General features: G+C 41.4%; 1 protein-coding gene across 1 annotated transcript in view; it reads right to left on the bottom strand.

Annotated features, from left to right (window-relative positions):
- The window catches only part of DOK6 (docking protein 6), a 278299-nt gene extending 257047 nt beyond the window's left edge, over positions 1 to 21252 (bottom strand). The window contains exon 1 of the mRNA XM_060244066.1: positions 21005 to 21252. Within this exon, the coding sequence (XP_060100049.1) occupies positions 21005 to 21070 (66 nt within the window). The 5' untranslated portion in view covers positions 21071 to 21252. The remainder of the gene's footprint in view (positions 1 to 21004) is intronic.
- Between the last annotated feature and the right edge of the window lie 1544 nt (positions 21253 to 22796).

Here is a 22796-nt window from a genome sequence, read left to right as displayed (position 1 = left end):
CCAAAATGTCCATCTGTTATCAGCCTACAAGTCTTTATTCATGGATCTATAGTGCAACTCTAAATAGTTACCCTGTCTAAGCCTATTGGTTTCAATGGACTAAAAAGGATGTAACTCTGCTTATCATGACTACAAAATCTATAATAACAAACTGTTTTTGAAAAACAAAGTCTCACTTTATCTAATATCTAGCCAACAGCCCATGGAGTACCATATAGTTGGTTGATGGGTCAGACCAGGAGAAAGGGCTGAAATGCATTTTGAGGCAACATCTAACACTTCCATACCTCTGCATAAAAACATGTGTTAACATTTGTTATGCAGCTTCCCCAAATCCTTATGCTTGGGCCAACAAAATGTAATACTGAGACTAAAGCACTGATGATGCTTGGAATAAAAGTGAGAGACTGTGAGGGGTAGGGTGACCATAATGTCTGAAGGCCAGCCAGGGACACCTTGGGGGGGGGGGAAGGTAGGGGTGTGCGTGCGCGCCGCCGGAAACAGGAAGTGACGCCACTTCCTGTGACATCATTCCCCCCACGTCACCTGCCGGAAACGGGAAGTGACATCACTTCCCCAAAATGACATCATTTCCCCCAAATGCCACTGCCGGAAACAGGAAGTGACTTCACAGCACTTCCTGTGACGTCCCCAAAAATCCCCCAAATATCACCGCCGGAAACAATTTTGTTCTCAAATCCTGTATATACTTCATCAGTATATGGGATAAGGCACTTTCTCAACTGTGCTGCATAATGCAGCCTATTTATTTTGTCCTGTTTGCTCTGTTGGCTCTATCTGCGCCACCTTCATCACTTTCGGGGTGTGGATCCCCCAGTGGGGTGGTCTCCCGACTCCCTCTGTCGGCTATTTCTGACAGCCCTGCGCCCCCTCTTTCATTTGATATGTGTCCCATGCGGGTGCCACCCTCCCGCCAGGAGATGCCGCAAAATGAGCCCCCTTGAGGCTTATGGCGGCAGGGCTCGGGGGAAGCGAGCTAGACTGCTGTTCTTTTGAGGGGTTATAGAGTGTTTCGAGCCCGTCCCTGTGGCATCGGTCCCATCGTTGTGGGACCCAGGGGGCCGGCGCAGCGGCACGCCGAAGCAGCCTGTCACTAATAACACAGGTCGAGATGCAGGACAGGAACCCGGAAGTGACCGACAGGCTGCTTCAGCGTGCCGCTGCGCCGGCCCCCTGGGCCCCACAACGGTCCCGGTATAGGCAGCCCAGGAGGCGGGAATTGGTGGCCAGAACCGGGAAAGTCCCGGGAGACCGGGACGGTCTGGCCACACTGAGGGGCCAGAACGTGAGGGTGATCTGATGGGGGGGGGGGAGGCAGAACTGGGTAACCATTTGGACTGCTTTTGATATGTACATACTGCTTTGAAAATGCACTTACTGGATTTACTGGGAAGGTGGAAATCTTGAAAGAGCCCCATGGCACAGAGTGGTTAAGCTGTAGTATTGCAGTCCTAAGCTCTGCTCACAACCTGAGTTCCATCTCAGCAGAAGCTGGGTTCAGGTAGCTGGCTCAAGGTTGACTCAGCCTTCCATTCTCCCAAGGTCGGTAAAATGAGTGCCCAGCTTGCTGGGGGGAAAGCATAGATGACTGGGGAAGGCAATGGCAAACCACCCCGTAAAAAGTCTGCCGTGAAAACGTGGTGAAAGTAACATTACCCCAGAGTCAGAAACGACTGGTGCTTGCACAGGGGACTACCTTTACTTTTTTTTTAACTGGAAATCTTGAAGGACATTATACTCCCCACTTCTGATAGGGTTCAGCTGACACTTGTCTACTCAGTTAATAGCCTCAGAGTTATACTGGATCCAGCACTATTGTTGGAGAATCAAAATGCAGTTGCAAAAAATACTTTTTTCCAAATCAGTTTAGCTCAAATATGTACTCTTACCTTGATATTGTTAACCTGGACACCTGGATCCATGCCATGGTGACATCAAGACTGTAAAGCACCGTACATAGTTGTCCACTGAAATCAATTGGAAAGTACAGTTGGTGCAGAATGCTGCAGTTTGGCTATTATTGGGAGTTAGATGGTGCTTGCCTATTATTCCCATTCTGCAGTCAATCTATGGTTACCAGGTTTAATTTAAAGTACTGGCTATTACATACAAAACCTTAATGGTCTTGGACCCTCTTATGTGTACAACCATCTCTGCCCCTATGATCCACCACATCAACTTTGCTCATCTGAGTAGGGCCTTCTGCAGGTGCCAACCTGAAAAAGGGCAAAATCAACAACTGTCCATAAACGTGCCTTCTCTGTTCTGGCTCCCACCTTGTGGAATTGCCTGCTTGAGGAAGTCAGGAAGGCTCCCACTCTCCTGGTTTTCTGCAAACTATGCAAAACTGAATTATTCAAAAGAGTTTTGTTGTTGGTGTTACTACTATATAAAATTATTCACAGAGTTACTTGGAGAAACAGTACATGCTTTATACTATTGTGTACAGTCTGCTATAAATTGAATCCTACTGTGTAATTCTCCATCATTTAATTTGTCATGTTAGAAATTTGGCTCATTTCAATTCTATTTTTTTTTTTTAATTCTGGTTAGGTCTACAATTCAAACTATAGTTCACTATTTATTGAGTGTTTCACCCTGTTGACTGTATTGGCTCACTCTGTATAATCTGCCTTGAGTCCCCCCCTCCCCCTCCGGCTAGAAATAATGTCAATAAATAAATGTTAATAGAACATAAAATAGTAACATTTCCAATGCCATAATGATGGTATTACTAACAGGTGAAGTTATGCTAACCCTACAAAACACAATATAAACTACATTTTGGTATTTTGGATGTATTTTAAAAAGCATTAACCATACTGGATTGAATCCAGTTTAAAAAAAAAAAAAGTGCCCAAGGAAACTGCTGTTTGTCCCCAAACTCCCCTTTGAGGTTCGACAATAGTTGTAAACAAAATACACTACAGGAGGGAGTGCTTCAGTGACAAGGAATGTCAAGTAATATCCACTCCTTCTCCCAGTGGCAATTTTATAGGACTATGCTGAAAGAATGAGGGTAAGCTATTATTACGCCTTATTCTATGCTTTTTATAAGTGACACTTAAAGTACATACCTATATAGCTGTATAGATTATGTCTGAAATACTAATCCCATTAATTATATATTTCAGCATCATATTTACATATATTTCAAGTTACATAAACATATGATGGTACAATACCATAAAGTCCACCTTCAAAGCAGCCATTTTCTCCAGGGGAGCTAACTCTGCCAGGTGGAGATCAGTTGTAAAAGCAGATCGCCAAGCCCCACCTGGAGACTTGGCAACTATCAAGGGAAAACCCAGCCAAGGTTGAGCAAAACATGAGGAGGCTGTGAAAAAATACACTGTGGAAACAATAATTACAACTAGTATATCACAGCTTAATATAAGAATTACACATTCTCCATAAACATTATATTTTAATTATAATTATTGTTTTAATATTTTATATCTTGTTGTTTTATTGGCTGCTAGCCGCCCTGAGTCCATACAGGGAGGGTGGGATATAAATAAAATAAAAATAAATATCAGTGCTTGCCTGCATTCTGCAGTGTATTCAATATTTATGCTCACGGCGTTTAAAGGGAAAGTACCACAATCAACTTTTTAACAATTACTTCTAAGAAAAACATGCAAAGTTTGCCAGGTTTAAACAGCAATTACTTCTGTGAACAACATGCAAGGTTTGCAGTATACTTGGCCAACAAAGACAACAGTCCTTGAATTAAACGTAGGCTTAGAATAATGAATTAAAAGTTGTTTTTCTGTTGATTTTCCAAGTGTATCGATTCAGTAACATGGTAACACACTTCCTAGGTTTCTTCACGTGTTTTGAACGTCTTCTTCTTTGCCACGTGATTATGTCTTTGGAACTACATTTATACAACAAACATTTAAATGAAACAACCAATTCATGTTACATATAATAAAGGTTGCAATTTTTACATACCTACACACACACACACACACAATATCTATATCTATCTATCTATATATCTTCCACTTAGAAATAAGTTCAAGAAAGACAATGAGACTTGTTTCCCAGTAAACAGATTTGAACCTGTTATGTTATGAGTGAAACTAAAGAAACTAGGGTTCCCAGGTCCATGTTGGAAAATACCTGGAGACTTTGGGGGTGGATCCAGGAGACAGTGGGGTTTGGGGAGAGGAGAGGAGGGGCCTCAGCATGGTACAATGCCATAGAGTCCACTTTTCAAAGCAGCCATTTTCTCCAGGGGACCAGATCTCTGCCAGCTGGAGATCAGTTGTAAAAGCAGATCTCCAGGTCCCACCTGGAGGCTGGCAACTGTAAAAGAAACAAATACTCCAAGTATCTGAGATCTTCTCAAGAGCACTTTCTTTATGTTCCATTCTGATCGTAAGAATAGCCTCCACAGGAAGCAGGGGTTTTTCACTGAAACCCCAGAATTACAGAATTCACTTCCATGTGAATCCCTCCTAGTTTTCTTTAGAACACAAGTGAGAATTTATCATCATCATCATCATCATTCAACACAACTTTGGTAGTTTACAGGATCATATTATTTTATTATATCATGTTTTGTGGTTTTAATTTCTGGTAGTGGTTTTGTGATTTTTTTGAAAAATGAAAAGCGCTATAAAAGATTTGTGAGTTGTGGAAAAAGCAGCAAGGGATCTTTTATCATTTTCATGGAATTCTAAGATTCCTTGATAGGGAATAGTTAAGCAAGCTTTGATCTAGTTTGAATCAGTAGCGTAGTGTAGTGTAATTGGTATGTCCATAAATTAATGTAAAGTCTGGATCTTTTTACCATGAATGGAAATGGTTCCAAATGCCAAGGTTTTTATTACACTGTTATTTACAAGATCTGTGTATAATTATATAATTAATAAACCATAGGTTTGGACTTTAAAATTTTTATTATTCTGCTAAACAAACAAATTGGAATCTATGTGGTTCTCATTAAATCCTTCAAATCCACTCATGCAACTTCAGCAAGCAGAGGTTCCAGTGCAGTTAGCTCATCAACTTAAGGAATTTGTACTTTCATTTCCATATCACAAAAGAGACTAATCATTAAAGCTGAAAATGATACATACAGTACATGAAATTAAACGCGTCAATGTCATTATAGTTATGCCCCACATTTCTAGATGTGCAGTGCAATAAGGAAAGTGGAAAAGTAATTTGCCTGCTTTCATATGGGCAATTATTTTTCAGGCCAAAAAGGGAGACCTGAATTCTGGTATGGCAATTAATGTGATGATTGTATAAGAAGAAATAATTAATGATAGCTCCATTGTTTGCATTAATTTTATCACAAGTAAGATTTTGCTGAACAATTGCATGAAATTACATGCATAATTTGGGGTAGGGTTGCTAGGTTCCCCTGGCCACCAGCAACGTATGGGGGGGGGGGCGGGGGGGGCTGTCACCAGGCTGGGAAACTCCTGGAGATATTGAGTTGGGGCCTAGGGAGGACATGGACCTCACTGGAATACAATGTCATAGGGTCCACCCTCCAAAGCATCTATTTTCTCCAGGAACAGATTTCTGCAGTCTAGAAATGATTTGTAATTCTGGGGGATCTCCCATTCTCACATGGAAGCTGGCACCTCTACTTTGGCGGCAGCTTTGTAAAATCTTTATCAAAAAAGTAAACAAAGAGAACTTTACCTTATATGAAGCAGTAATACCGCATGAATATCAAAGATCACTATTACATGAACACTTGTACACCTACATAGCGATGCGAACAGTAACAGTAAAGAGAAAACAGCTCTGGACGATCCTTCTGTTTCAGTTACAAAAATGCCTGTGTGCATGCTAATGCTCAAGGCTGTACAGAAGGGCACCCTTTCAACAGATTGCACATTTTGTAGACAGAGCCAAAGGATTGCTAATCTGACTGAACATTTAGAAACCAAACATATTCCACTGAATAATCCCACTGCCAAAGGAACTCAAAATCCCCATATAATAATTGCAATTTGCAAGATTGTTTTTCATACTTTCAGAAAACTGAGAACACCAGTTTTACATTTTCCCATACAAGCTGAGAAGGTGATTAATTTAGCCATTTACACATATATACCCCAAAAGAAACCCAGCAAGACTACAAAACAACAATGTACACATATACAAATTATACTAACTGACATCATGGATAAACTTGGTGATTTGGTCTTTGCAAATATACAAGACGCAGATGGACAGTTCTTCAGATGTTCATGCTTTCAAGTTAATTGCTGAAATATTTCATGATGGAATGAACTGAAACTGGGATTGCATTGGTTTATCTTCAGTCAAGAACTGTTTGCACATACAGAATTTGTAGACAATAAATAGAAGAGCTGTGTAATATAAAATTGTGACATCAGAGAGATTTCAACAAAACAAAAGCTTTAAACAATGCACAAACTAATTGTGTAAAAATGATCTATTATGATCTGAAAGAAGGCATGCTGGGTCAAGTATAACATTGGAGAATGAACTGCTGCATGTTTGCATTAGCATGGGTTGTGTGATGTACATCAGCAGTTCAGTTGTATCATGTCTTGAAAGCTAACACAGTTTTCAGGAAAGAGGAGGAGGAAGAGGAGGATTTATACCCCAACCTTCATTTGGAGTCTCAGAGTGGCTGACTATCTCCTTTCCATGACTATCCCTTTCCCACAACAGACACCCTGTGATGTAGGTGGGGCTGAAAGAGTTCTGACAAAAACTGCTCTGAGAGAACTGTGAGTGACTCAAGGTTACCCAGCAGCTGCATGTGGAAAAGTTGGGAATCAATCCCAGTTCTCCAGATTAGAGTCCGTCATCCTTAACCACTATGCCACAGCTGGCTCTCCAGCATTAAATGCTTAAATTAAAATTACCACTTCACCAACTATACTGAATTATAAAATTGGTGAACCCAAGCAGAAGTGTTCAGAAATAAAATTTCCCGCATCCTAAATCTTTATGTGATTCCTTTCAACATATTTCAGACACTGGAACTAAATGGAACTAAAGTAAAATGGAACTTTCCTGATAAGAAAACATTTCCTACTTTCATAGAAAGAACTAATATGTATAACCATTTCTTTGCATACATGGGTCAGTGTCTTCTGTTGAAACAAATGTTGTCAAACACATGTTGGATGTACACAAGAATCTGAGTTCATGTAGATCTTTTCAATGAGTATCATTGACAAATGCTGCTATTTTAAAATGTGATTTTGTAAATCCTTTAGGAAAGTAGACCTTTCTCATTTGTTTGCAATATCAGACTATTGTCCCTTTCTTCCATTATAGCAGCATAATTAATACAGAGTTCAAAGGGGGGGCATCTCATTCAGAAACTAATTAGGTCCATCAACAAAATTTGTGGCAAGGTATTATTATTATTTATTAAATTTATGAATCACCTCATCGCGGCCAATGCCAAGCTCTAGGTGATGTACAACAAAGATACACATAAAATCAGTAAAATCGGTGAATTAAAAGCAACTGCAACCTAATAGACACAAAAGCGACTCACAAAAGCTCATACCCTGCTGCCAGAAATTTTGTAAGTCTTTAAAGTGCTAATGAACAACTTAAAGTTTTATTTTACCGCTACAGACAAACACAGCAACGCTTCATCTATCTCCATGGAAGGCACATTTAACCAAACTAAATGGAAATCCATCAACCTCGTGAAGAAACTTGTACAGTACATGAAGACATCATCTTTCTCATCAGGTACCTGAAGAAGCTCATACACTGCCACAAATTTTGTTAGTCTTTAAAGTGCTAATGGACTCTTGCTCTTTTCTACTGACTAGATCCAGATCTGGATAGCTTCAGCAAGGCAGATGCATTACTGCCTTTCATATTCTGGGACTAATTTCTTGAATGTGATTTTATATAAAAACTTTTTTAAAATTTCTCTGGAAGATGGTTAAATATGAACAAGAATACGAAAATTGTATAATTGTGACCACCCATATCAATTAGCAAATTAATTTATTTTCATTTATTTTGCAGAAAGTTATCCATACCATTCGTTTAGTATTATAGTATGATTTAACCCAAGTGATTATTTAATTCAATGGATTGCATGACTAGAACAGCATTAATTCCACTCCAACCATGATTATTTGACATTACAGAAGGTATAAAACAGCAGATGCCTAGTCATCCCCTTCATGTCAAATAGGAACACAGAGAAACATATATGTATTTTCAGTTCAATCCTATTTATATTTACTTGGAAACACATCCTATTTTATCCAATAGGAATTGTTCCCAAGCAAATGTTCTTAGTATTGCAACTAGGTTGTTCAAATGTACTATACAATTATATATTTTGCAGTTAGCATGATACTTTATTACTTCTTAAAATATTTATAGCATGTTTTCCTTGTAGCTCAAGGGAGCCTACAATTCACAGTTAACATATTACTATTTAAAGGTAATAGTATAAACTGGAACTTACTCCCAGTTGAACTCAGGGCCTTGTGAAACTTATTACCATTCTGAAGGGCCTATAAAACAGAGCTGTTACACCAGGTCTTTGCAGCAGGTGCCTCACCCCATCTGGTCTCCCCCACCCTTACCAGCCCTGCCTCATCCAGCCATGCGAATTATGATAACAACTTGTTATATAAAATTGTCAGATAAAAATTGCATGAATAAAATAAAACTAAAACCCCATGTCAACCCCCCCCCCAAAAAAAATATGCTTGCTGTTTATGCCCCATTAAAAGCCCTAGAGAATACAATGTCATTGCAGAGGCTCCTGAAGATTTCTAATAAAGGTGCTCCCCTCCCCTACTCCAGGGGCCCATTCCGCAGTGTAGGAGTTACAATGGAAAAGGAATTATGCATGCCATTTTATGCAAAGATCACTCAACCTCATCCTGCTGGGACTGCTGAGGCCCCTCAAGGAATGATGCATGTTCAGACATCAGATTTATATTTTCAGTTATGAGATCTGAATGAACTCCTGATGCATCTTTTCAATCACACACCCGTTTTCCTGCTAACTCTTATCAGGTGATCCAGAGCTCAGGGGATGGCCTTTCCATATGATAAAAACCTCATACTCTTCCTTTAGAGCTGTGATACTGCTAATACCCTAGTGGTGCTATCTATGCTATTGAGGTTACAAAAGTAGGGTAAACTTGTTATGAAGAGATAGTCTATTGTTGTTTTCTTAAGAGACACTAATATCATATTCCACACAATAACCAAAATCACAATTGACATAACAGTTGGGAATAGTATCTCTCCAGTGTCAAATTATTGCTGTATAAGTGCAGAAGAACTTGTTACATCCTTTCAACAGAGCTATTAGGTGAAGAAAGGCAGCTGGTTCCCTTTAATAAAGTAAGGCGGAGGTGTGTATCTATGGAGTCCAAGAGTCATAGGCTTCTTACTGTTAACATCTGTATTATTCTAACTCAGGAAACAGTCTTTAATTCAATTACTTTGTTAATGTGGACATATAACCTGCATTGGCTAGAACACTTATTCACATTACAAATGCCTATCTTCCACTTTCTTTAATGCATGATTAATTTCAATCATTCATTAATATAATCAGTGAGATAGAAGCTCAAAGGTACTTTAACTCTCATTTATAAAAACAATGTATATTTAGCAGTCACAACTGACTGTAACAGCTCACAAGATTATTTTACCATGCAATGACTGCTGGGGTCCCAAGAACTCCACAGCATTCACACAAGACAGCCTTTATTGGCATATATAATAATATAAAATAGAGAGTCGGCCAGGTTACATATTAAAAGAGTACATAATCCATACAGAATAAAATTAGGATTACAAAATAAAAACAAAGTAGCAACAAAGTAAAACCTGATATATAGTACTACTTATCAGGACGAGTAACCATAGCTCTATAAAAAAAACCTTTGCTACTAATTCAGTTATTTCCGGATCAGAATTATCAAGCAAAAAAAGCATCTTAAAATCATCAGAGGTCTCTAAAATTTGGGCCAATATGGGGTACAAAAGATCCCGGTGGGACGCCAAATAGAGAGGACATTGGAGAAGAACATGGGTGACAGTCTCAACACAATCCATCTTACAGGGACAGCACCTACTTGAATAGGGAATCTGCCAAATAAAATGGTTGATGGAAGGGCATTGAGTCTGGCCAAGGAAAAGGCTCTGTGTAAATTCAGAGCTAGGAGTTGAAGTGGACTCCACAGCATTGGCTTTCATGCCCAAAGTTAAATGTTTGCTTCCATGCACAAGATCTAAAAATCTGTCATCTGAAAAATAAAAGCTCATCAAGGATCATCGAGAGGGGGGAGAAAATTCCAGGACCAGTCCTAGATTTTGGGTTTTGGTTTGGTTTTTTTTTAAAAAAAGATAATATTTCTGTCCCTTACCATTGCAGTGTTATGCCTTTCTCTTATATCTCTGCAACAGAAGAAACTAATTGAATTAAAGACTTTTTAAAAAGAAAAAAAGAAAGCTGGAAATTCAGACAAACCAGATATTGCTTTAGTTGCCACGTCCCCTTGTTGTGCCAGTGGGGGGATCTGATAACATTCCAGGAGCGAGTGGGTATGTCCCTGATGTGATATTACAGATGCTTTACTTTTTGGGCAAACTCTATAGCAAAATTGGACTCAAACCACTGAGCAGGGGTATCAAACGTTAGGCTCATGGGTTGCATCCAGCCCCCACAGGGCTCAAATCTGGCTGGCCAGCTGACTGGTTGCAAGGAGAAACCCTAAAATCCAGTGGAATCCCCCAGGACTGTCATCCCTACATTTTCCCAATTTTCCTTCCACATGAAACATCTTTATGCTGTTCTGAGTTTGGGGCGGGGGGGTCTTTTTTTAGTTGGACACTTTTTAAGGTAGACTAGTGTCTTGATTCACTCAGTGCGGAAATATCCCCAGACAATTTGTGTATGTACTTATTATCTATATTTATTCCTATAAGGCTAGGGGCCAGCACACCTTCAGGACCACCTCATCCCATATGAGTCCCACAGGACACTACAATCTACAAACCAACATCTCCTGATGGTCCCTGGCCAATACCTGGAGACTTTGATTAATTTATGGGAAGTAGTTGAGGCAGTCTGCCCTTCAGTGACCTCAGGTGACCTCCCCTCCTAGTCTTCCCTCCAGTGACCTCAGGTCTGAGTAGCCATTTGGGCCCAATTGGGAGGATATCTGTTGAGGCACTGGTTAGCTTTAATGCTGATGTTCTGACTATTTTAGATGCATTTTAATTACTTAATGGATTTTATTGAGTGGTTTTGTGATGGAACCCAACCTGAGTCTCCTTGCAGGGAGGACAGGATACAAATGGAATAAAATAAATGGAATAAAATAAATTTACCCCTAAGGTTGGTAATAATAATGTTAAAGTACAGTAAAGAAATACTGAATACCCAAATCCTCTCCTCTAATGCACCAATGAAGCTTTATTATTACTTGTTTTATGAAGTATAACAACATTCTTGCTCCCCAGAAAAGGCTTTTATTTTTCCATCAAAATAATGATTAATTAAACTAGTGTTATTCTGGCCTGGGATCAAGTTCACAAGCAGCAGTAATAGTACTAGCCTTCTAAGGCCTGCTGAGACTTAGTGATTACTTTCCAAGACACTGTCAGTGCAATTCAATTTCAAAAATAATTTTTGGGAGTTGTGTCAATCCAGCCAAATAGCACCAGGAATCCTTCTTATCTTGATAAAAGCTATCTTTTAAAAAAGAAGAAAACAGCCCTGAAATGTACAAGAATAATCTGCAATTGTGAATCCAGCAACCCTAATGCATGCTCTCAAAACTGACATCCCTGGCAAAATAGAAAAACATACCAAAGGTCAGTTTATGACTGTTCATGTCTTAGCCTTGTTGCATAAAAAGCACATTCAGGGCAAAGATAATACATATTAACTGATAAGCTTCCAGCCACTTGTAGAATTTCAAATTTCACATGGTCTCTCCCTTATCTTCCTTTGAAAAGAGAACAGGTATCCACATCTATACACAAACAGTCCCTGGAGACAGCAGTGCCAGCCTAAGTGTACCGGCTGATGTCTACCAAATGTATTCTTCATGCAGAGTAAAGTTAAAAGCTGTTACTAAACCGTATTTGCAGCTATGCTAAGCATACTCATCAGAGTTGGATAGCAAATTTATATTTGCAGACTGATGTTCAATTATCTTATTCAAAACACAGAATTATATTCACAGGACAAAGAAGTTATACTGTATTTCCAGCATCCCATTTCATACCAGGAATAAAAGGACATTTTGAACTCTGAAAGCCAGAAGAATCTTTGCCTATAATGGCTAAGAACTAAAATCAATATAATGCATAATAATAATTTTTATAAAGATTGTGAAGGTACATAAAAGTCTTCTGGTTCAGTGCCCTTCCCAAGACACATCCATATTTCCACCAGCTGTTAAGGTAAACAACATTCCAGGGCACAAACACTCCACAGACCCAAGCAATTGCTCAGAGAAGTCTCTACAGTCACAAAGAGCAAGAGAAAACTGTTTACAAGTATGGACATCTGCCCAGCAGAAAGAATGAACCATCATGCTGCAAACCCACCGTATCTGTTTTCTGACCAACTAGGACTGATTATTCTTCAGTAGCACCTACATGCCAAGTCTGGCTGTGGTTACATGGCAGGGTTCACGTGGTCTGATTTCTGTTATTTTTTATAACAGAGAAATTTGATCAGACATCCCATCCTTAACCCGCATAACCCTACACTCATCCCATGGAGAACTGATCAGGTGGCAGCGGTAGAGTGGGAGCTTTTATTTATTATTTATCCTTTGAGCATGTGCATAAGCACTTATGGGAAGTATCACTTCAAACTCCTGGCAGCTGGTGGCCAATGGGATTGCAGGACAAGGCTGCTGGATTTGTAGTATCGCTGGGAGGGAAGTGTTCTTTTTTTAAACTTTGCTTCTTCAAAACTTCAAAAGTTTCAAAGTCAAGGGGCTTTGTGTGCTAACATTTCTATTCAAAAGCTTGGAGCAAATTTATTTATTATTTATTAATTTCATTTATATCCCGCCCTCCCCCACCTTGGCAGGCTCAGGGCGGCTAACAGCAATCCATAAAAACACACCATAATAAATAAAACATTAGAATTACATTATAGAACAATAAAACATTAAAACATTAAATTAAAAACCAGTCTAGTAGATACAATTATACTGCGGTATAGATCTTTGGACCGCATTGGCGGATCTTTAATTACCATTTTTCTTAGCAGTCCGAATATGCTGATTTAAAAAGGATGGTCTTGCAGGCCCTGCGGAACTGTTCAAGGCTCCGCAGGGCCCGCACCTCCTCGGGGAGTCGGTTCCATAGGGTAGGGGCCGCGATCGAAAAGGCCCGTATTCTGGTGCTCTGATATTTAACTTCCTTCGGCCCAGGGATAGTCATTAAGTTTTTCCCCGTTGACCTCAGTGCTCTCTGGGGTTCATATGGGGAAAGACGGTCCCTCAGGTAGGCAGGTCCTCGGCCATATAAGGCTTTAAAGGTAACGACCAACACTTTGTACTGGACCCGGTATATAATCGGCAGCCAGTGCAGTTCACGTAGTCCCGGCCATATATGCTCCCGTTTCGGGAGTCCCAACAACAGCCTGGCCGCCGCGTTCTGCACTAGCTGCAATTTCCGGGTCCGGCACAGAGGTAGCCCCAAGTAGAGGGCGTTACAGTAGTCTAGTCTTGAGGTGACCGTTGCGTGGATCACTGTTGCGAGGTCTCGGCGCTCAAGGAAAGGGGCCAACTGCCTTGCCCGCCTCAGATGGAAGAATGCTGACTTGGCAGTGGCTGCTATCTGGGCCTCCATCGATAATGAAGGCTCCAGTAAAACACCCAGACTCTTTACCTGGCGCGCTGCTTTCAATGGCGCACCATCGAAGGCCGGGAGAGCTATTTCCCTTCCCAGAGCGCCGCGACCCACGCATAGGACCTCTGTCTTCGCTGGGTTCAACTTCAGCCCACTCAGCCTGAGCCATGTCGCTACAGCCTGTAATGCCCGGTCGAGATTCCCTGGAGCGGGGTCGGGCCAGCCATCCATTAGTAGATAGAGCTGGGTGTCATCTGCATATTGATGACAACCCAGCCCAAACCGCCGGGCAATCTGGGCAAGGGGGCGCATATAGATGTTAAACAGCATCGGGGAGAGAACTGCTCCCTGGGGCACCCCACAATCCAGTGTGCGCCTCCGGGACCGCTCGCTCCCGATAGCCACCCTCTGTCCCCGACCTAGGAGAAAGGAGGAAAGCCATTGCAAGGCCAACCCCTCGACCCCAATGTCGGCGAGGCGGCGCGTCAGTAGCCGATGGTCGACTGTATCAAATGCAGCCGACAGATCTAACAGCATCAGTACCGCAACGCCGCCCCGATCCAGTTGCCGTTGGAGGTCATCTACTAAGGCGACCAGCACCGTCTCCAAAGCAGGAGTCATGCATCATTTTCAGGCTGAGAACCTGATGAAGTCAAGGAACAAATTAGCAAAGTCAGAATGGTACCTAGAGAAAACCTGCTGTGAGATAGGCCCAACAGAAACAATAACAGAACACGATTAGTGGCCACATACAGCTCTCAACTCAAGCAACCTCTAGTCTAATGGATAATGACAGTTCTCTTTCAAAAGTACAAGGGAGCAATCCTTTTCTTGCACACAGACAGCCCCCCCCATCTTAAACAACTCCTCATGCACAATAATACAACATATAATTTGAACACTGACACTGGTACAGAGCTTACAATAAGCCTAGACACCAACTTTGCTGCCACAATCTCTATACCTAACACCATTAACTAGACTAGACCATCTCAGGCTAATTCATTTGCTCATCTTCTAACATTGCTATGCCATTAAATGCTAACAATGCCCTTCCTTTCTCTACATAGATCAAACAGGCCAAACCTTATGCCAGAGGATAAATGGACACAAATCTGACATTAACATTCCAACCTCCCAAGGCACTTAAAGGAACTTCAAAGTAGCTATTTTATTGCAAAGGAATTTCTGAAACAAATGGGAGATTGCTGGATTACAAATTATTACAACACTCAGGACAATGGAACCTCTAGGGCTTAACACAGATATCAGGTTTTTATCTGCTAAATCACTCAGACCTGTTAAAGGTGCCACTGAACGCAAACTTAGTTCTCACATCTATTTGTTAACTTTTTTATTTGTATGCTAATTTGTTGCAATTCTGGTCTTATTAATTGCTTTTATCCAATGTTAGTTATACTTATGCATCTTAACTCTAACTAGCCCTTTCTGGCAACTAACCTCCCCCCCCCATATGCAAGGTTTAAGGAAGTCTGTTTCAATGAATCTAAAGAAGTGTGCATGCATACAAAAATGAATTCCCAGAATTCAACTTTGTTGATGTTAACTGGACTCAGACTTCAATGTAAGAACTAGTTCTCTGAGTCTAGACTGAAACTTAAATCTCTTGTTTCAGAACAACATGGCTATTCACTTGTATGGTTCTTACATTATGAATGAATATTACATATGCATACCAAAGCCCTAACTCTATTAAGTTAAAGCAGGGAGGGTGAAGTGATAACACTGCGATGGATGTTCAATAGAATCCAAAAAAAAGTGCTCTTAACACACTCAGCATGTTTGTACTTTAATAGTGAACATATCTAAACCAATGAAAATCTATCCCACCATTGTATCCACTTTTCTTTTTTGAAGTTATCTCCCCTCTTTGTGTAACACAAGTGCACACACACACCTGAACTGGTGCTCCTGGCTACAGGACAACGCTGATTGTCGAAGAGCTAAGCCAAACTGTAAACGAAAAGAAGTAAAAAAAAGGCAAGGTCAATATGAACCTTACCTCAAGATATCAGTCAGATCTCGAGCGATCAAAACACATTAATAAAGTCAGCCTAGTAAAAATTTAATTGAACATAATTGATATTCATAATTGATATTCAAAATTAACTAAATGTTTTATTCAACACAGAGGGGAAAGGTCAGGTGAAACCAGGGATTGCGGTAACTCAATATAAACTCTGAGATAAAACTAGTAAATGTATAGACTTTAGTTCTTCAGGCTAATGAGAGTTTAAGTTATTCACAGTTACTTAAATCTTTATGTTGAGAATCTTTTGTTTCAGTGTTTTCCAAACACTCTAGTACACTTTCTTTGACTATTCACTGACTCGTTTAGTTTCCAGAAAGCTGGTACACTCTTTCCAGTACCCGAATCCCTTCTCTTGAAACACCAGTACCTGTTTTGAGTTTTGAACTGACACTTATGGTTTCCGTAGGCAGTTTTGTACCACACTAGAGCAGAGATCTCTGGACTCTTCGGAGTTATGACTCTGTTTAGATTGGTTAGGGAAATTCTCCTTTTGCTAGATCTCTCACATGCAGCTCTCAAGAGTTTCTCTGCTCAGCTGATGCTAACCAATCAGATCACTCAAGGCTCTCTGTTTCTGTGAAGAATTAACACTTCACAGTCCTTCAGCTGCTCTAAGCTTTTAAAAACTGCAGTCCATCACAGTTGTCCTGCACTCAAACCATGCAGAACTGAATTATTCAGAAGGGAATTTTTAAACAGATAATTGGGCTATACAGTGATGAAATGGTTCAAAAAGATGCTTTTGAAAAGAGATAAGGACAGCAAAGCAGACCATACAACTGTGTCCTGTATGTAACTTCTCCTACTATGTAACTTCTCCATTGTCTAACACATCAGGTTTCAATGATTATGCTTTGTTTCAGGTTGAACAACTTTTTTATTTGTTTGGTTCAGGCTTGTTTTTTAAAAAATTCCTGCAGTCCAAAACATTATTGTGCTGTTTACTGGCTGCCCCATCTGTTTGATTGTATTTTGACTTCCACTATATAAATCTGCACTGAGTCTTAGTGAGAAAAGCAGACAATAAATAACACAAAAATAAATAAATAAATAAATAAATAAAAATAAATGGGTCCAGGCTCCAATGGACCACAATTGGTATGTCAGAAAAATCACAAAAGAGCATTTATGAAAGCATCAACTTTTATATCGGGGTGGCCAAACTGTGGTTTGGGAGCCACATGTGGCTCTTTCACACATACTGTCCACACTGCCCCATTGGCCAGCTTGGAAAAGGCATTTGTCTCCTTAAATCACTTCTCCAAGACAAGCCAGGTGACAGCTTGGAGAATGCATTTAAAGTACGGGTTGCTTTCTTTCCACTTCTCCCTCCTCCCCATCTATTTGCCTTTCTTCCCTCCTGTCTCACGGCTTTCAAACATCTGATGATCATGTCTTGCAGTTCTCAAACATCTGATGTTTATTCTAATCTGGCTCTTACGTTAAGCAAGTTTGGCCACCCCTGTTCCATAGCTTCACTCCAGTGAGGTTCTGTACTCATAGGAAATTGTTTTAGAGAAGTTATTATTGAAACTGGAGTTATAGTCTGAATTCAGCCACCTATGTGAACTGTATGATATCAAATATTGATTACATTTCCAATGAGCAATTTACTCATACAGTCTATGCTGCTGGTAAGTGCTATTCTCGATATGCATCCTGTTACTGCACACACTGCTACGGGTGTAAAGGTGATTCATCCTGAGGTTGAAGTCATGGACATTCTAGTCATAAAACTAAAAATGTTAGCGAAAATTCTAGTTTCCTCTTTTTTGTTTACTCGGTGTCACAATTTTTAAAGCAAATGGTGAAGCCTGGCAAACTAAGCTATCTTTACATTTTTATCTGTCTTCACTTGACTTCTTATCCAAAAGATCCACAGTAGCACTTACATGGGCACACAGGTATCTGCTAACAGAGCATGCCTTTCTTACCTCTCAAATGACCTCCAAACCCTAAGGTAAATCAAATTTTGCAGGTGGATATTCTAGCACGCATGGAAATGCTAGTCTGGATCCAAGCCTCAGAATGAACAGTCATTGTCTACCATGCCTTATTTTGTAAGATACATTCATCATGGAACTTTATCCACATGTTTTTCAGTGGACCAACTAAAGGCCAGATTTCATTCTGACATACGAGTATAAATGAAAGCAGCTGCTTTACTGGAACAGGATAGGCTGTACCTTTAGTAAAGGAAATTAAGACAGATAAAAATACATATACTGGGGTGGGCAAAGTCATGACAAGGGAAAGGTTCACTGGCAACTCATATTCATATCATTTCTGAAATCAGTGCAAATGGTTCTGTGAATTATTCCTATAAATTATTTTAATCATAACTAAGCTCAGATAACTGTACAAAGCTTTTTTGGGGATTACTGATGCCATTTCTATTTGAAAATTGAAACATTACACATTTTCAATTTTACTGTTTTTACAGCTTATCTTTTTTGTAATTTTATTAAAGCTCTGACAAACCTGTTGTATATAAATAAAAATAGGGGTAAATCTGTTGACCATCACCACAAGAAAAAGCTAACCTCCGATCTATCCCAACTTCTTCCAAATTCCTCATAAATCCATTATAAGCTTCAAAAGTTCCATTCTAATTGAATCTTTGGAGCTAATATAGAAAGCAACTGGTTAAAAAATAAATTCATCCACCAACACAGAAAGGTGTAAATTTAAGTTTACATATACACGAGCAGTAATTAATTTAAGCATATTTATTTTAACGTCATACAAAAAAACATTTTGATGCAAATAATAAAAAGCTTTGTACTTACACTGAGATAATCTGAAAGACACTACAGTAAAATCATTGCTGAAAACACTAGGCACCACAAAGCCATTTCTAGGTGCCATGGTAAACTGATGTCTGGGAATTGCCAAATTAATCCAAGTTATTTTTAACTTTTAAAAGACACCTGTAAAATACCCAAGATTCTCTACACAGTGATTCTCCAGAACTTTTTCATCCCAGTGCAAAACTCAGCTAATATAAAGCCATGACTATTAGCACAATTCACACAGATGGTAACAGGTCAACACTAATAACATTCTGTGTTAAAAACAGCAAACTGATGTTTTTTCACTATGAATTAGAGCTAACGTGCATTTTCTTCTTACTGAAAGAGCAACCTCACAAAATTAATCAGTTTCGCCGGTCATGAGCACCACCAATCGCAATCAAAATCCATAACCCTGGTGAGTAGGAGGTGGCATTTTAACTTCAGTGACTTAGTTATAAAAGTATTTTATCTGCTTCTCACAGTCAGAAAGAACTAAAAATAAAATGAAGAATCTAATATGATGCCACCAATTAGGAAAAAATTGGTGGCATCATATTAGATTCTCCATCCTGGAGAACAAACACAGATAGAGAAAATAAATTCTAACCAGGAAACAAAAAGGGTCAGCAGGTTTAAATGTTAATGACTCATATTCTGAAGTAAAACCAGAAGCAGATTTTTACACTTCACTAAACAAGCCCCTGCTCAGGTATCACAGCACTTTCTTGATTTTATCTGCTTTCTCCTTCCAGCATTCATTAATGCACTCATTGTGTGTCTCAGGGCTGGATTTACCAACCAGGGATTAATTTCCAATCTCAGTGGGCATACATTCAACTAACCCTTAATACAAAGACTCATTACATGCTTTCCACACTTGCTCTCAAACTGGCTAGCATCTTTTGTGTCCTTTTCCCTTTCTAAAAATTAATAAAAGAGCAAAAGCAGGTATACTGATTACCTCCAACAGGCTTTAGCAACAGTAATGCCCATCGTCTCTTGAATGCAGTAACATTTTTAAGGTGTTGAAAGTTGTATACATCCCTTTTTTAAGTCCAAGCTCTTCTTTTCTGTTCCCTTTTGTTCACATTCTCCCCCCCCCCCGACTTGGCACTGACCCCCTATTTGAAAACCAAGCTGTTTCTATAAACTTCTTTCAAATGCGTCTGACCAAAGGTGAGACAATACCATCAAGCTCTTCTACGCATCTGATCCATGAACTGTTACACTTTCCCCTAGTCTGGCACTCCTTTCTGCTCATGCTGCTGAGCCATGCCAACATGTTCTACCACAAGCCTTGAGCAGTGCCTAAGCTCATACACTGCAGGGACTTTTGTCCACTATTTTTCAGACCTCTATCTGCATCACTCTCCCATCTTCTTACTATTTTCTCTTTGCTCTAGAGCATTTCCCTTGTGGTCAGCAGTGTTGTCTCTAAATGAAAAAGGATATATATTGTGAGCTTTGACTCAGTCCAATTCTTACTACAAACAGGAACTGTGTGGCACCTGAAAGACCAGCAAGTTTTTACAGATGCCTTCATGGGCTGCAGTCCACAAACGCTTGTGCTACTTTTTTTTTTTTTAAAGTTAATCTTTAAGAGTGTCACAAGGCTGCCACTTATTTTCGCTGCAGCAGACCAAGTCCTCTGGAATTATTCCTATTATAGCTTCCAACTGAAGCATGAGGAAGGAAACTGGAAGACTTGGAGCAGGTGCTCAAAAGGAAATGCTCCCCTCTCCTCAGTTTAAGAAAAGAAAGCCAGTCCACAACAACCTGTGCCTGCTTCAGGGTGGTTTAAAAAGAGTTCAAAAGGGCTGCATTTCTGCCCACCTTTTCAGGGCACCTGATGCGAGGAAATAGATTCTTACTCACCCTGTTGGTCGTGAGCTCAAACCTAACGGGAGGATGGGGGGGGGGGGTGACATTCCGAATTAACCTACACAGACTACCTTAAAAGCGTGACCGTCCGACCCCCCCACCCCCCACCCCCACAATAGGCTGCAATTCTGCGCGCATTTCTTGGGGACCGAGTCCCCAATGAAAACACAGTGCTGCAGCTGAGTGCCGAGGAAGCGATGCCAGCGGGCTGGTTCCGCGGCCGCCAGGGAGACGGAAAGAGACACATGGCTGGGCAAACAAAGTCCGAAGCGGCCGTGGCCTCAGCCGAGCCAGGAACGACCCCCTTCAGACTGACCCCCAGCGACGCCCGCCAAGCGCGACGCCGCCCAGCTCGCCCCCCGCCCCGCCCCGCCCTGCCCCTGCCAGACAGCGGCGAGGGGCAAACAAAGCCCGGCGCGCTCACCCCCAGCTTCCTGCTGCGGATTTTCACATAGCCTTGCTTGACGATGTCGTTAAAGTTGGAGGCCATGGCCAGGGCCGGCCGGCTGCGACGCCCCCGCTCAGCGCCCAGCCTCGTCCCCTTCTTCTCCTCCTGCCTCCTCCGGAGCGCCTGTGGCCGCCGGCTCCCGAGAAGCCTCTGGCATCCAAGCGGCGGCTGAGCGAGTCCTTTGGCGCGTGCCGGGCACCCACCTCCCAATGCAGTCCGCCCACTCCTCCCGCAGGGCGCCACGCTCAAGCCCGGCAACCGGCGGCAGCGACCTGAGCCAAGCTAGCGGCTCTGTGGCTGAGCGGCGGGGGAAGCGCTGGAGAGGGGAAGAGACCGCTGCACGCGCCGCCGCCGCCGTTGCCTGGAGCACGCACGCGGAGAGCGAGCAAGAAAGGAGCTGCTTCCCGGCTCTTCCGCCAGACTTGGCTTCTCCCCCCTGTGGCAGCGGTTGCCTCCGCGGCTGCTCTCGAGCTGCTCGCGCCTCAGCAGCTTCCCCACGGCGCGAGGGGGCGAAGCAGCTGAGAGAGAGACGGAGAGGGCGGGCTCGCCGCTCGCTTCCTCCCCCCTTCTCCTCGCACCTCCGCGCGGCGCTGAGAAGATGCCGGCCCCTGCTGCCCCCTGCCGCAGGTTCCCTTGCCCAGCGAGCGTCTTTTCGAGATACCCTTGAGGCACACTGGCACCCTGCCGGCTTCGGCGCGTCTCTATGCTGGCTGTCTACCTGACTTGAGGAAGCAGGGAGGAATTTCTGCATCGCTTACTCTGGTGCCTTTTAGGAGGGCGGGGGCAAAAAGCAAGCTGTCCTCTCCCACTTGTGTGTGGTGGAGCCGTGTGCTGGCAGGAGAACAACAAAGAAGTGTTATGGAGAATTTAAACAAAAAAGACAAAAAACCGAACGGGTGCTGCACAATCCTCCCCTAATCCTGTTTCTCCCTTTTGTTGGAATGGACTTCTCCCCCTCCAGCAAGTGAGGCTAGAAACCAGCTACAGGGAGAAAGTCTGGGGAAATCTTGCCTGTCAGATATGCTTTCAGAAATGTTAACTGTGTACTCAAAGATACTGAAGAAGTAGCATTCTGCCCATTCTCATACACATTCTTTCATTTAAGTTATTTGTTAATTAATGTAATATATTGCCTTTCTGAATTCTTAGAAGTTCTCAGAACAGCTAAAAATAAAAGAACACAGTAGGGTAAAACCTAACTGCCACAAAAACGGATACCAAAACCTCAGGTCAAATAGCAGCTTTATCAAACGTCACTCAAAGGCCCTCTGGAATACTATATTCTGGAAAGTTTGTACCCTAAGGAGTCCCACAGAAGCTTATAATTGCCTTTCCTTCATCTCCCCCCAGCAGGCAACTTGAAGTAGATAGGGCAGAGAGAGTTCGGAGGGAACTGTGACTGGTACAAGGTCACCCAGCGGGTTTCATGTGCAGGAGAGGGGTATCAAACCTGGTTCTCCAGAGCAAAATCCACCGCTCTTAACCACTATACCACGCTGGTTGTCCTGGAGGAGGAAGTTCCACTACACTAAACATAGATATGTTTTTATATGTAATTTATACACCTGTAATTTGTCTTTCTGCCCATCAGAGTCTTCCAGACACTTTAAACCAATGTCATAAAATAAAAAATATACACAAAACCACAGGACAAAACATTAAAAGCACGTTTGAATTCCAATAATAATAATACTGAGTGGATGCTTCACTCAATAATGCTGTTATCACCTTTCCAAAGATTTGTATGTGAAATCAATATTTTGGTTTC

Source organism: Heteronotia binoei, chromosome 7 (genome assembly GCF_032191835.1).
Source record: "Heteronotia binoei isolate CCM8104 ecotype False Entrance Well chromosome 7, APGP_CSIRO_Hbin_v1, whole genome shotgun sequence".
In the NCBI taxonomy this organism is placed as follows: domain Eukaryota; kingdom Metazoa; phylum Chordata; class Lepidosauria; order Squamata; family Gekkonidae; genus Heteronotia; species Heteronotia binoei.
The sequence above is the reverse complement of the archived record's forward strand: the minus strand, read 5'-3'. Positions and strand labels throughout refer to the sequence as shown.